General features: G+C 36.2%; 1 protein-coding gene across 1 annotated transcript in view; it reads left to right on the top strand.

Annotated features, from left to right (window-relative positions):
• The window catches only part of LOC142344826 (ATP-binding cassette sub-family F member 3-like), a 51,165-nt gene extending 42,195 nt beyond the window's left edge, over positions 1–8,970 (top strand). The window contains exon 2 of the mRNA XM_075396810.1: positions 6,571–8,970. Within this exon, the coding sequence (XP_075252925.1) occupies positions 6,590–8,668 (2,079 nt within the window). The 5' untranslated portion in view covers positions 6,571–6,589 and the 3' untranslated portion in view covers positions 8,669–8,970. The remainder of the gene's footprint in view (positions 1–6,570) is intronic.
• The last annotated feature ends 6,476 nt before the right edge of the window (positions 8,971–15,446 follow it).

Genomic DNA, 15,446 nt, shown 5'->3' on the forward strand with positions numbered 1-15,446 from the left:
TTCACTTTTGCTCTGTCTTCCTCTTGAAAGACGGGAATAACATCACTTACTTTCCAAAATGATGGAAAATAACCTTTGGATAGCGCAGCCTTAAACATTATCAGCAAGGATTTTGAGGGAGCATGCAGGTTTTTGAGCACAAGATTACCTATATTGTCCGAGCCACATGCTTTACTAGTTTGAAGTTTTGATAGGATTTCTAAAATTGTTGTTTTACTTATGTTCACATGGTTATAAGTCTTTTTCGCGAAGGTTCGATTTTGATCAACTTGATTACTTTTTAGGAAAGCACTCGCAAAAAAGTCGCTAAAAAACATACTTTTCTGTGCATCGTCATTCGAGTTTTCAAATTCGTCTTTCATTGTCTCGGGAAACCTACTACTTTTATGGATGGATTACAAATATTTCTGTAGATCTGAAAATGTTCTCCCTCAGAAAATTTTTTCATCAAACTCAGCTTGGTCTTCGACTAAGTTTTTTCGTAGTTGATATATTTTTCTCTTCAGTTTTAGAAGTTTCGATTTGACTTTTTTGAAATTTTTCTCTTTAATGTAGCGACAGATTTCATTAAGTGTAATGTTTCTTTTTTAACCCAGGGCGGGAGTCTTGCCTTGTGCTTAGTTGTTCTTGGAACGTTTTTTTGCCAAAATATTTTGCAGCTATTTGAAACATTGCTTTACAAGTGCGTCTACGTTACTGTAGCATTAAGGGTTAAAAGGATTTTTAGCTATGAGTGCGTTTAGCTTCTTCCAGCCAAGTTTATCGAAAGCATAATTTTGTCTTTTACATCTACGAATGTATTCAAGTGTTAGTTGTAGAAGTATTTTACAAGCTTTTTGATCTGAGCTGAATGATCTGTTAATTTCATTTACATCAGAACGGTTAATTACGTTGCTGGGATTATTAATGAGGAAAATATCTAGTTTATTTTTTTTCGTTTTGGCTCATGATTTCCTTAAAATGATGTTTACCCAGATTCTCGAGTACCGTCTTTTCATACTCATCGTTAGAAATAGGAGTTTGCCAGATTGTGTTGTCAAAATTAATGTCTCCTGTGATAATCATGGAGTCGCAGTTTTCCGTTTTAGCATAATGATTCAATTCATTTGTTAAAGAGATCAAAGATTCTGACAACCATCTGTATGGACTGTTTTTTAAAGGGTTGTATGAGCAGCAAATCAGCATTGAAACATCTTTTGGCTTAACATTGATAACAACGCTTCATTTTCAGACTTCAAAGTAACCCTCTCATGTGGTATGTTACGTACGGCAATGAGGACTCCACTGTGTCTATTTTTGCGCGAGTCGGTTTTTCTGTCTATCCTATGAATCGTATAGTCTTCAAGGAAAATAGCTTCGTCCGTGATATCACTATTGAGTCAGGTTTCTGCTAAGCAAGTAATGTTTAGGTCGTTTTCAGTTGACACACAGATTGCAAAGTTACTTCGCCGTTTTAGATCAATTAGGGTTTCGTACAATATAAGTCAAAATTCTCAATTCTGAGTGTAATAGTCATTCGTTTGAATTTGTAAGATTTTCAATTATTTGGACATTTGTCCATTTTCTGTTGTCTTCTATCTGGAGTACGAGATTTAGAATTCTAAGTTTTTAGGATTTGCTCTTCTTTTTATCATTTCTCTCCCTGTTTGGAGAAGCTCGTTTTGATAGATTGTTCACTTGGGTGGAGTTGTTTACTTATAAAAACTGGTTTGTCGTAATCTTTCATTTTTGCCAGCAAGAGTAGAATATGCCTTTTTGCATAGTCACTGTCTAATTTAGCGACCAAGGTTCGACTTTTTCCTTCCTGATAATTGCCAAATCTCATTAAATCTGTGACATTGCATGTGACACTGAGATGTTTTGCGATAGCTTTCACCTCTTTTAAATCGTGTTCGTATCTGTCTCTAATATTAGTGGATACTAATTCAGGAATGCCTCTGAATCAGATACCGTCAAATCATTCATTTTTCAGAATTTTTCTATGTGTGTGGAGCATCTACAGGTTTTGATTCTGCTGTTGAGTGTTGTACACTTTTAATTTCATTAGCACTTTTAATCTCTTTAAGTTGGTTCCCCATTAGTTTTGCTTCCCTTCTTATTTCTACAACTTCCTATTTTAGCTCTCTGATGGTTTCGTCAGTCCTCGAGCTAACAATTACATCTTGTATTTGGTCTTTTTTTTAGCTCTAGGCACTTTTGGCACGTTAGGAGAACATTTTGCATAATACTACTGATGCCAATAATAGCCTTTTGGGACATGCCAGTACCCTTTTTTGTCAGGTGCATGCATTCACCACATGCTACGCAATGGAAAATGGCCGACTTTGCTTCAATAATTGTTGAGCAAGTTTTACAGCGTTTGTTAGTTCGTTTTTGATCGCCACTCAAGAGTTTGCTTTTTTTCGGGTTAACTGAGAAAAGAGATTGTTTTGATAGAAGGATAGATCGTTTTAGTTTTTCATTGTTTCGAGACCATGGTTCCTGACGTAAGGATCCTAGGGTCAATATTCAAGACTGGAATTACTCACTAGAAATTAAAATAGGGATAGATGAAAACCGTGGATCTTGAGGAAAAGGAACCTATGGTTTATCTATACCCTCTGAAAGACACAAACACAGCCTCTTTGCCTCGTGCACTCCTATACGTTCGGGTGTACAGTTCGTTCAGCTGAGTAATTTTTATAGAGGACTTTTGTTCGCAGGATAAGTTTAACTTGGTTGAGACCAAAATCGATTAGGTGAACACTGTCTCGATCTGCTAAGTGTGCCTTGAAAAAGTCCTTTCCGACAGACCCCGATAAACACACAAGGTTTCAAGCGACCGTCTTGGTAAGGCTCTGTTCACTGCGCGGTCTCTGGTTAACTCGTGGTCCTCCAAAGTCTCTTTAAGACGTTCAAGCTCCGATTCTGGGGTAATGCGTGGTGGTATGCCAATTAAAAACACTCTACTTGCAACGTGGAATAGGCTGTCTGCTAGGCAGCTGAGTTCTACAGCAACTTCTTCGATAGGGGAAGAGGAGGGAAGGCATCCGTCAAAAAGATCGAGGCCACCAATAAATAGAACAATTGATTTGAATTTACATGGTTTTGGGATAAAATTGACTACGTCCTAGATACCTGCACCAGGAAGCGATAAAATATTTAGGTTGGGGAAGTCAAGGTGTTTCAGCTGTGAGTCACCAATAATTGTTGTATCACTATCTGCTGTTTTTGTTATGTGGTATCTCATTTTATACAAAAACACCTGGCTCTGAACCCTTCTACGATTAGGAGGTCTTCCACACAGGGTTTGTCAGGCAATCAGGCACTGTTTACAAAGTTTATTGTAAGCTTAGTGGGTGCACAATATTTGCGCCCCCAGACGCATGTGCCATATTCTAACATATCAATTTACTATGTAATGGCACGTGCCCTGTAATTAGGAGAGGATAACGTACTGGGGGGGCGAAGGGGTTTCAAACGGAAAAGATCGTTATTTCTTTTTGATGGTTTGGTTCCCAGGAATTCAACCTAAACTTCGAATCTTTTCAGTTTGCGCTTAGAGCATGCATTTTTTTTGCGCGCTCGAGGTGCTCCTCCTATATTAATATATTATAGTTTTTAATGAACTGGCATGTGTGGAATGGTGCGCATAATTTAGTGGGTAAAGCAATACAAGAAAAGATTGTAAGTTTCTTCCGCACATTTATCGTATCAACATCACAGTCATGATATTAATATGATTAGGAAACTATGATAATATTTCGGATCTTTTTCGTTTTGCCCCCCCCCCCCTCCCGACTTAGTGGGCTAGATTCTTTTACACCCCCCAGGAGCACGTGCTATTTATTACATAGTAACGTGCTATTTAACAACATATAATTTGTAGCTGGGGACGTAAAAACACTGGGGGGGGGGCAAAGAGTAGATCCGATTTTTTTGATGATTTGAGTAGTAATGTTTTGTAAAACAAACCAACTTGTAAAAACAAAATTAATTCTGATTTTTAAAACGAACGTTTTCGAACTTGACGTTCATTGTCAGGTTAAAACTGTTCCACAAATTTTAAAAGGATAAAATGAATGTGTATTTTCTTTTGTCTGAGATCACAAATTGACAATTCGAGGAACTGTATTAAAAAATAATTAAAAATTTTCCATATTACAATATTTAGCCTATTTGCAACTCAATATTTACTTATATTTATATCTTTTACCAATTTCTCTAACAACATTTCTATTGACGATTTTTCAATTTTAGCCATGTTTTCGTATTTCTAAGGTAATTCTGAGTTTTCCCTAATCATAAGTATCTTTTTTGTGGGGGTTTTGCAAATTTCGTTTTGTTATGCAAAAGATATTTAGAGTGTCTAGACGCATCTAGAGTTTTCCATTCAGTGTCATTCTTGGAGCCACCACAGTCAACAAGACGTTGACCTACCTGTGAATCCGTCTTTTTCACGTTCTGATCCCAGTGTAACATGCTGGCTTGTCTGCCAAAAATAGATGGATCCGCATCCATTAAATTTTATCTCATATACTACGTGGGAATTAAGGTTTCTATCGAAAGATGATTTTAGGGTGGAAAGGCATGATCTTAATTTTTGCGATATGAAAACCACTTGCTAGTCACACAGTTTCTTCAATTCGCTTGCATTGTTTGGTGTAAGGTTGCCTCTGTATACTAAAACAATTAGTTGGTTCAAAACTCCTTCCGTATTCAGTTTTTCTAAGGTAACTTGTAGTTTCTTTGTATTTATTTTGCAAGTTTTATGTGCTTGTCTGTGTCATCACGAATTGTGCAGATAAGGTGATACACATGACTTTTAATTATTTTTTCTCTCCAACCTGCCCCTCTGTCTGTTGATTGCTGCAATGCGTAAAAATCCAAACAATATCCTGCATGTTGGCGTTTTCCTCATTTGTTATTCTTTGACATTTTGCATGAAACAAGTTTTTGCATGTCTCATTTTTTATTCCTTTCCCTCGGAAAGTCACTCTCAGGTTGCACTGTTAGTGATTTCCGCTTCGATCAGATTTACAAATATTTTTACTGAGCTCTGGTTTTTGCGGTGATGCCTCAAACGCTTTCGTCCACACGTTTTCTATTATTACAGCCAGTGATACACCCAAAGCTAGACCATGTGATTTTTCATACCAGATCCCGTTACATTTAGGATGATTATTTGTCACCGCTAGCCCTAACAAGTTTTCCATTTTGGACCTTGGGATCTCTGGAGCTAGGTTGCTTGAGTAGAGATCTCTTAGAACAATTTCTAAAGCCTCTCCAACAGGTGGCAGCTTGGTGTACAAACTTTTTATGTCAAGCGATACTATCTGCTCGTTATCCTCGAGAGTTACTCTAAAGTTTTTCTTGTATCCTGCGTGTTGGTTTGCATGTTTGCGCTTGGTAGTTTCTGCAAAAAACGGTGCCAGAAATCAGTTCAGGTTTTAATAGCTGCTACCAGGTATCGAAAGAACAGCTCAGAGAGGTGTATCTTTTTCGTGTATCTTTGCTAGGCCCTAAAACCTCGCTGGTTTTGAACCAGTTGATCTGAGTCTTTGATATGTTTTGTCACTCATTTTCCCCTGCCGCATCAATTGTTGACAGCTGATTTGATCTGTTTTTCAATTTTGATCACAATTTGAGTTTTTGCTGATCCGAATTTAGCACATTTTCAATATTTTTCTGTACTTTGACTATGTTCATCACACAGTAACCACAGCCTTTGTCAAAAGGTACCGCCAGCAAATCCTTGGCTTTTAGGTATTCGTGCACTTTACCCCTCTATCCATCAGGGTTTTGCGTACGTTTTTGCATACAACTTTGCGGACGCCTCAATTTCAAAAAGCTTCTCACCCTCCCAAAAAGCTTCTCTGAATTGTGTTATTCTCGCACAATTCAAGTAGTGTTTAGGTCCCAATGAAAGGACGTTAAGTACAAACTTTGGAAGTTCGCCGCCATCCATTATCACAACTTTACTATGGGAGCCATTCCGCAGCGGTCTCTTCTGTCTCTGACAGTTTATCAAGTTTTCCATTAAATCTATTTTGAAATTTAAATAAATTGATAACAGATGCAAATATGAGTTGTGAATAGGCTAAATATTGTATATAAGGAAAAATTTTCGATTGAATTTTTTAGAATAGTTCCTAGAATTGTTTTAAGTGTGGTCTCAGACAAATGTAAATACATATTCATTTTATCTTTTAACAATTTGTAAAACAGTTTTAACCTGACGATGAACGTAAAGTTCGAAAACGTTTGTTTTAAATATCGGAAGTAATTTTCACAAATCGGTTTCCTTGACATCTATTTTGAAACATTGCGGCCTAATTTTCTTGGCAGGGTTACAGGAGCCACGGAGACAGAATTCGCTGGGTGCAGGGTTCCATCTCATTGTAGCTCCTATCGAAGAATTCGTGATACATCTTTGTCAGTCTTGATTTCGTTAATTAATTTTGAGGTATGTGCTTGTTTAGGATGTTCATAAGTCGCGCAGTCCGTGTCCAAAATTTTTATCTGTTGCACCCTCCTTGTCTTGGCTCAGTAGTGTTTTGTTTGCATTTTTAGTGCAGATGTGTTTTTCAGACAAGCCATTGGCGTGAAAATGGTTTGTGTAGATTTCCAAGCTAAGGTGAAATCTGGTTTCTCTGGTGATATTGATGAAGATATTCTCAGTTATATTGTGAATGTGTTATCATCAAGCCAAGAGGATTTTGCCTCAGCAGATGATGTCTTCGAAGCCATCGGTGACCTGCTTTTGGAATGTGATTCCAATGAGTCCAAAGTCAAAAAGTTCTGCGAATCTTTGTACAAAGACATGAAGGTCAATGATGCTGATAAGCCTAATGGAAATCCAGTGAAACTTTTAGATGCTCCTGTGAGTATTGGCGATTCAACGGTCGACACAGTTTCCAACATTGTTAGTGGAAATTTCTGGAATGCCAAAGCGAATGAAAACAGTCTTATAGATTACGAGGCGAACGAAGCGTTGGCGGATTCAAAAAAGAACAAGAAAAAAGAGGTAACTAGCGATGCACAAAAAGGTCCGTCAGGAGCCGTAGCAAGCCAGTCTATCTCAAAGAAAGATATCAAATCTGAAGCAGATGGCAGAAACATGAGTCGCGACATTCACATTGAAGATTTTGATCTGTCATTTGGTGATAACATTTTGTTCATAAACACTTCTTTACATTTAAATTATGGCAGGCGCTATGGTTTTGTGGGCAGAAATGGTATTGGAAAGTCGACATTGCTTAAAGCAATTGCAAACGGATCGCTTATGATTCCGGCGCATATCAGCGTATTGATCGTGGAACAAGAAGTTCAAGGAGACGATACTCTCATAATTGACAGCGTCCTAGAAAGCGATACAGCCTTGCAGGAGCTGAGGAAAAAGGAAAAGAAATACACAGAAGAGAATAATGCCACTGCTTTGGCTGAAGTTTTTAATCAATTAGAGCTGATTGATGCCGATTCAGCGCCAGCCCGAGCTGCAGAAATTTTGGCGGGTTTGGGTTTCACACCGAACGATCAAAAACGAACAACACGAGAATTTTCTGGAGGTTGGCGGATGCGAGTGGCGTTGGCTCGAGCACTTTTCGTCAAACCAGATTTGTTGTTGCTCGACGAACCTACAAACATGTTGGATCTAGCCGCTATCATTTGGTTAGAAGAGTATTTACAATTGTGGCCAACAACGTTGTTCTTCGTTTCCCACGACAGAAGGTTTCTTTCCTCAGTGGCGAGTGATATTGTATTTGCATTCAACAGAGAATTAGAGCTTTATAAAGGCAATTTTGATCAGTTCGAAGCAACAAAGACCGAAAGAATGAAAAATCAACAGCGTCAATATGAGGCACAACAAGAATACCGAGAACACATTCAACACTTTATTGACAGATTCAGGTATAACGCTAACAGAGCCTCACAGGTTCAGAGCAAATTGAAATTGCTAGAGAAACTTCCTGAGTTGAAACCAGTTGAGGAAGAAGCGGACGTTGTATTCAGGTTTGACAATTGTGAAAAGTTGCCCTCGCCTATTTTGTATCTGAGCGAAGTTTACTTTTGGTATAACAAAGAAAACCCTCTGTTTGTCAATTTAGACGTTAATGCAAATTTGGAATCGAGAATCGCTTTTGTTGGTCGAAATGGTGCGGGTAAAACCACTTTGTTAAAGCTTCTAACTGGTGATTTGCACCCATCGAAAGGCTTCCGACATGGGCACAAGAACTTAAAGATTGCCTATTTTACACAACATCATGTTGACCAGCTTGAGTTGAATGTCTGCCCGATCGAGCTGCTGTCGAAAAAGTACCCTGGTAAGAAGGAAGAATTTTATAGATCGTGTTTGGGCAAATTTGGAGTGAGTGGTAACTTGGCTTTGAGACAGTTGAACTCGTTGTCAGGAGGTCAGAAAAGCCGAGTTGCCTTTACGTTATTGAACATGTCAGCACCTCACTTCCTAATTCTTGACGAGCCTACAAATCATTTGGATATGGAAACCATCGAGGCGTTGGCCGATGCAATCAACAGCTTCACAGGTGGCGTGATTGTAGTCTCTCATGACGAGTATCTCATTAAAAAGACCTGCAAAGAAGTCTGGCTCTGTAAAGAGAAAAATGTGAAGATTTTGGAAGGGGGTATTTCAGAATACAGGAAGTTGTTGGAGTCAGAATTGATTTAACTCATGTATAAAGTGTATTTTTACTTTTGCTATTTGCCACAATGAATTATTGATGGTCTTTTGGTGCGGGATCACTAATGCTGAGTGCCGAATAGTGATATTTAATGTGCTTTGTGGACAGTTGCTCTATTGATTTCTGTACGTTAACGAATGCAAACGACATCATCAATTTATCTGTCTATTGACTTTATTGTTCATTTAAACCTCGTTTAAACAACAAAGTGCACAATTTATAACTGACTGAAATCAAGTGCAAGGGTCCATTGAAAATGATTTACGAATTAATTCAGCTACTGAATGGACTTTCTGTTTTGAATGCGATAGAATACATGATTAGTAGTTAAAAGTAGCTAACAGTCAATATTTTCAAAAGCCGCTACAATTGATTGCTCGTAACTTATGTAAGGGCGATAAGCATTCGATAGAACAGGACTACTCGTGAAAGTCTGAGTGAGGAAATTTCAGGTTCCAACACAAGGATAGTCCTCAATAAAATTTACTCGCTGCACGCATTTGCGATTTTGTGCAAAGGATTTTAACAGATTTTGAACCAAAGATTTACGAAAATTGAAAATAAACTGAAAATTTTACAATTTTGATTACAGAAATTAAACCAAAAAATAGACACGCAAGCACTCTGCTTCAAAAACAGCGCATTTGAACACAAATTATACAGTTAGAATAAAGCAAACGTTGGAAAAACGATAACCGTGATCAGCGAAAAATGTCTTATTGTCTTCCAAAATAAATTTCTCTTAATCCAGCTGTAACGGTCTCGCTGATTATATTCATAAGAAACAGACTAATTGTAACTGAATAGAAATAAATAATCATCTTTTTTGTAACTTCACAGTCGGCTGATGTCAGTAGATGTTAGAATCCTGGTTATGAATTGAAATTCAACAAAACGTGGCACGACATTGAAACTACATAAATGAGATTTTGCACGCGTCTTGACGAATTCAATTTAGTTTGTTGTGTTAACCATAAGAACTGAAGAAATACGCAATTGGGGAGCCAAAATGTTTGAAAATTGAGCTATTTCAATTGACATCAAAACAAATAGAAAAATTGAGACATGGGAAATGTAATAGATTGTGATCAAATTTCGAATAAATTGATTTGTTGGAACTTAAAGTTTTGAGCATCTGTTTCTCACCCACAAAGGGGATGAGAAATAAAGCGCAAGGCATACTGAGCAATCTTTTGAATAAAATATACAGACGAGGCAATTTTTCAATCGGCTTGTAAATCTTCCGGGTCCAACTGACAAAAAAAATTGTTTGAAGCAGCTTCTTATTGTTGATGCAATCTTAAGTTTATATTTCTTATTTAAGTAAAAGTGCCTTTTACTGCAAATGAATTCTCAGAACAAGTGCCTTTATATAGCATCTTATTTTTACACGTAATCATTTTTTTAAACTTTCGTAAAAATAAAAATTATCGGTTACATGACAATCTACCCAACTCCATTTCACCCAACCCGCTTTTTTACCCAATGAAAACTTACCCAATACTCCTTGATCGTTTCGTTGATATATCCGATGTTCTTTTGTGATAGTTTCATCAAATGCCACCGGCCATGCAATTATATAGCCGTCTAAATAGTCTTTCTGGTAATTTTAACAATAGGATACATTAAAGTTGACATTGGATAAAAATGGCATTGGGTAAAATGGAATTGAGTAAATTGCCCTGACACCGAATTATCGGAAGATAAAAGCCTCTAATTTATACATTTTTTAATTGCTCCCAAACGAAGATTGTAGCAATTATATTAGTCCTGTCGGTCTTATGCGATTTTTCGCTTGACCGATTTTTCGTCTGACGCTTTTGACTTTTCTTGCTCAAAAACGGGATAAACAGGTACCGCCCAGCGGGCATTAAGTGCTCTTAGAGCATTTCAGCTCTGTTTCAGCTCAAACTGTTTCGGAGACTTATACTTATGGTGTGAAGGGCGGTTCTTAGAGGTTGAAGACACCCCTACTGTTGAAAATTTTTGTCATTTTTTGAGTTCATTCAGCCCTAGGTGTCAAAAAACCTTGTGTATGGTTTTATAATATGCTACTGCATAGTTTCTAGTGGTAATGGAATGGTTTCAACAATTTAACATCACGAATTTTAGCGTTTTTTTTGACAAAACGCAATTTTTTTCAGTTTCTTTGACATTTACTTTTCATTCTTCACGTCTTTCCAGACGCAGGGGACAGTAAACGTCCTTAAAGGTTTGATAATAAGTTACTGAAAAAATTTCAAAAGCCATGGAATGGCTTTCAATTTTGACAAATTTTAGCGTTTTTTTATGAAACTTGCAATTTTTTTCATTTTTTATTGAAAATTGTCATTTTTTAGATTTCTTCAGCCTCAAGAGCCAAGGAACCTTCTCTAGGGTTCGGTAATAGGTTACTGTATAAGTCCTAGATGTAATGGAATGTTTTTCAAGATTTTAACAACCTGAATTTTTGCATTTTTTTAACAAAATTTGCAATTTTTTTGTTATCTATTGTCATTGTCCAAGTTTTTCCTGACCCAGAGGCCAGAAAACCTCCTTAGGAATTTGACAAGAGGTTACTGAAAATTTTTTTGTACCATGGAATAGTCTTCAACTTTTTATTATCTCACATTTCAGCAATTTTTTGATAAAAATTGCAATTTCAAGTTTGGATTTTTTTCCGGTTTTTAGTTTTCTGCAGCCTCAAGAGCCGAGGAAGCTCCTCTAGGCTCTGACAATAGGTTACTGTATAGTTTCTAAAAGTAATGGAATGTTTTTCATGATTTCAACACCACAAATTTTAGCTTTTTCAATTTTTTTGACTTTTTTTGTCATTATTCGGGTTTGTCAGCCTTATTGAAGATCTCCTTTAGGGTTTGATAATATGTTACCGGAAATGTATTCGGGCCATTAATTAGTTTTTAACTTTTATTATTACAAATTTTGCAATTTTTTTCAAGCTTTTTGGAATTTTTTGTCATTTTTCAGGTTTTTCCAGCCCCAAGAGCCACATAACCTCGGGTTTGATTATAGATGACTGCATAGCTTCTAGATGTAATGGAATGTTTTTCAAGATTCAAATATCAGCAATTTTCAAATAATATTTGCAATTATTTCAAGTTTTTTAAATCTTTTTTTGAATTTTTTATCATTTTTTCCGCCAACAGGGTCCTAGTGACCTCCTCCAAGGTTTGATGATAAGCTGTCGCGTAGTTTCTAGAGTTAATGGAATGGTTATCAATACTTTAAAGACTCCAGCTTTAGCAACTTTTTGATAATTTTTTTTCAAATTTTTGGAAAACTATCATGTTCCAAGTTTATGGATCTTTATGGGCCAGTGAAACTATTTAGAGCTTGAAATAGGGATGCTGGATAGTCTGTTGAGACAATGAAATGGTTTTGAAGATTTTAATATCTTGAATTTTTGCAATTGTTTTTAAAAGCTTTGAATGTTTTTTCCCCTTTTCTGAGTTTAACGATCATTACTTGCAGATGGGTTACTTGACATTTTCACTGCGAAATCTGGAAGCTTTTCTTTTAAATTTTCCAATATTTTGCAAACCTCACTCTTTGATTTGGTTTATTTACTAACAAGGCTAGAAAACTAAAAGTGGCAGAGTCGAATCAAGCTAAAGCTAGCCTCACTATACCGTGGCTAGCTACTGACAAAGCCAACCGCTCGCCGGTCGTTTGAGAGCAATTCGCCCGACGATAGTCGGTTATGTTTAAAATGTTGCAACAACGGAGAACCAGTATTGTCTCGGTTCATAAAATTCCATCAAATGTAAAAGCCCAAATTTTTCAAACTTGAAAAATGTTTATCCCAGGATCATAACATTAAATATATGTTTGATCATAGCACTAAACGTGCTGGTTGTGGTACTGTTATAAGAGTGAGTTGCTAACTATTTGTTTATTAATTTTAAGGACAACTTGCTATCATAGTTGCAATTTAAAGGAGAACAGGGCAAACGTTATGAAGGGTTTGGTTTGGGTGTCTCGTTTTCCTACTTCAATGCCTTTGCAACTTTTTCCGCTTTCAGTCATTTTTCCTCCAAAGACTCTGGGCTTTGATTTGAGTTTGTACTGTTGGTTTTTAAATGAGCGATCGCTTGAGGGAAGTTAAAAACTAGTTAAAATGATGCAAACAAAATATCGTGAAAGGAAAAGGGCCGACGGAAATAGGTTCAAATCAGATTAATTTTGACTTTTGTTTTGGTAAGTTAAGTTTAAAATTAACAGCCAATATAAGCTATATCTACAAGCTTGGTTTCTCTACTATTGAGATGATTAGTTTTAACAACCAACTACCCAACTCGGCTTATGTTTGAAGCTTGAATCACTCGGGTTGAAAAAGAGAGCACCACAATTTCTCAAGAATGTGCCGCTGTGGTCTCTGGCAGGTCAAAAAGATTTTCTGCTTGAAGTTTTGTTAAAATAAGTGGATACATTTTCCTTGTCAACCTGCCTCTAAGCATGAAAATATTCAGAACAAAAAGAAGGGGAAAATCACAAATTCAATCTTTTTAATAGCCGCCCTCTCATTCTCAGGCGTCTATTATAGCGGCTATGTCAATTCTCAGAATTTGAATTGTATCGTGGCGCTGTCTTTATTTTGGACTCGAAGAGGAATATTGGTTGAGCGTCCTTTTTTATCGGTTATTTGTTGGAATCTATTCAGAACAGTGGGTAAAATGCGTGAAAAAGTGTTTAGGTCAAATTACTGAAGAAAACAGCAGAGGAGAAAGAGAGAAAAAGGGAGGGAGAGGGTTTCTGTTTACCTCGCTTTTTTGAAAGAGCGAGAAAACTAGGTGCGAAAAGAATGTTAGCGATTATTTTTTGATCTTTTGTGCATTTTTCAAAGCAGTTTTTCTTAGTTTAAACTCCAACTTTTTTAGTAAAAGGTGTTTGTCTCATTTCTCTGAAATAAGAATAGTGCGTTTCGAAGCATATTTGACCAACTGAAGCCCTTTTAGGTTCAATTTTGAGCTTTTTTTAAAAAAACATTTTGCCATGTTGGATGCGTTTTAGCAGATTTTTTTGTTGTTCCAATTTTTATAGCATTTCGGGCGTTCTGTGGTTCAAATTAGTTTACAGCAATATTGGCTGACTTTCGACTTAATTGATATTAATTTTGAGATGTTTTTGTTAAAGATAATTGAGTAGTTAGCAAATGTTGGCCTATTTTCATCTGTTTCTAAGGTGTTCGCCTATTTGTTCGGATTTTGTGATTTTCGCTGTAGTTTCCTTGTTCAATATTTATTTAAGAGCTATTGTATAAATTTTGCTCTTATAAGGGGCCACTGAAGGGCACTTTCAACTGAAATTCAAGAAAAATTACAAGCGTTTCCAGGTTTATTTCTTTTCTTTGCTTTTCTCTTTCTGTTTATCCCAGGTGGTGGGTCGGTGGATGCTTGAAAAGAAAAAGTATTAATATCCTCAATTTTTTTGAAATTTATGTTAGGTATTATTTTTTGATTTCGTCCTAAATTTCCTTGCGCTCTCTTCGATGATCTGTGATAATTTTTGTTGGTTTTGCATCAATCAGTAGTTGTTTCAGGAATGAAAACTAATCGTATTGCAAGGTGTTGTGCCACTAGTTGTTTTTAGTCGCATAGTTTTTGTCAGTTTTCTTCAGTTATTGTTGTGAAATACTGTTCTATTATTATTTTTCGAATTACTGGACCAAAATGATTAGTAAATTATTAATGATCCAAATTAATGGTCCAAATTATTAATGATCCAAATTAATGATCAATTAATTATTAATGATCCAAAGTGAAAGTTCTATGTGTCAATTGAGGTTGTCTTTTTCTACTTCTCGTCGTTTCCATTTTTTCCGACTGTGTTTTTACTTTAAAAAAGGCCACACATTTTCATGATTTTTGAAGTCAAATTGGAGTAGTGATTTTGGTCACACCGAAACAGGAATTGGAGTAAAAGCGCAATTTGTTTTCGGGCGTATAATTTTTTCACTCTATTTTTAAAGTGGTGCTAGAAAACGATGTTTTAACTAAGGTTTGTCTTCTCGATTGATTTTTTATTCACCTGCGGCGATTTGACTTCTGTTTTCACAGAAGTCGTTTTTTGTCTAAATGGTTTTCCGAATCATCGGTTTTTTTAGCTGCTTTTCTGAGTTAATTCCTGGGCATCTCCGGGCATTTTTCTGTACCCATTGAAATTTCTTTAAATTGTAGTTCAGGACTTGTCCTGAATTTTTTACTTAGTAAAACAAAATTTTAATTTGCTTTATCTTAAATCACAGCTTTTTCAATTTTTTAGGTAAAATTTTGCGACCTCTTTAGGATAGGTTTAATCTTCTCTCGTTCTGCTCAAAGTTCTTTTTAACTAGCAGTTGCTCAGCAAAATAATCTAAAATCAGCAGTTTTTTCGAAGAATAAAATCAAAAATGAAAACGATAAACCTTTGAAGCCCAATTTCAGATGCCCGGCTAATTGCAATCTGATCTTTTCTAATGATTATTGGTAAAGATACTAGCCCCTGTACACTCTTCTAAGAAACCTTGCTAGGTCTAACGACGAAATGAAATCAATATAGTTCGCACTCGAAAAATTTTCTTTCACATATTTTTCTGTTCTTTCCATTCCTATCTGTTTTATGTGAATCAATGGTGGTTATGTTCCGCATTTTACCGGGCTTTTGCGATGAACTACGACGGTCTTTAAGACAAAACAAAGTTTTTAGAACGTGTAAAATGTCTCACTTATTTAAGATTGAACAAGTGACATGATTCAATACAAATTTGAGTTTTAAGCCCTCATCAAT

The sequence above is a fragment of the Convolutriloba macropyga genome, chromosome 8 (assembly GCF_964194025.1).
Source record: "Convolutriloba macropyga chromosome 8, txConMacr16.3, whole genome shotgun sequence".
NCBI classification, from domain to species: Eukaryota; Metazoa; Xenacoelomorpha; order Acoela; family Convolutidae; genus Convolutriloba; species Convolutriloba macropyga.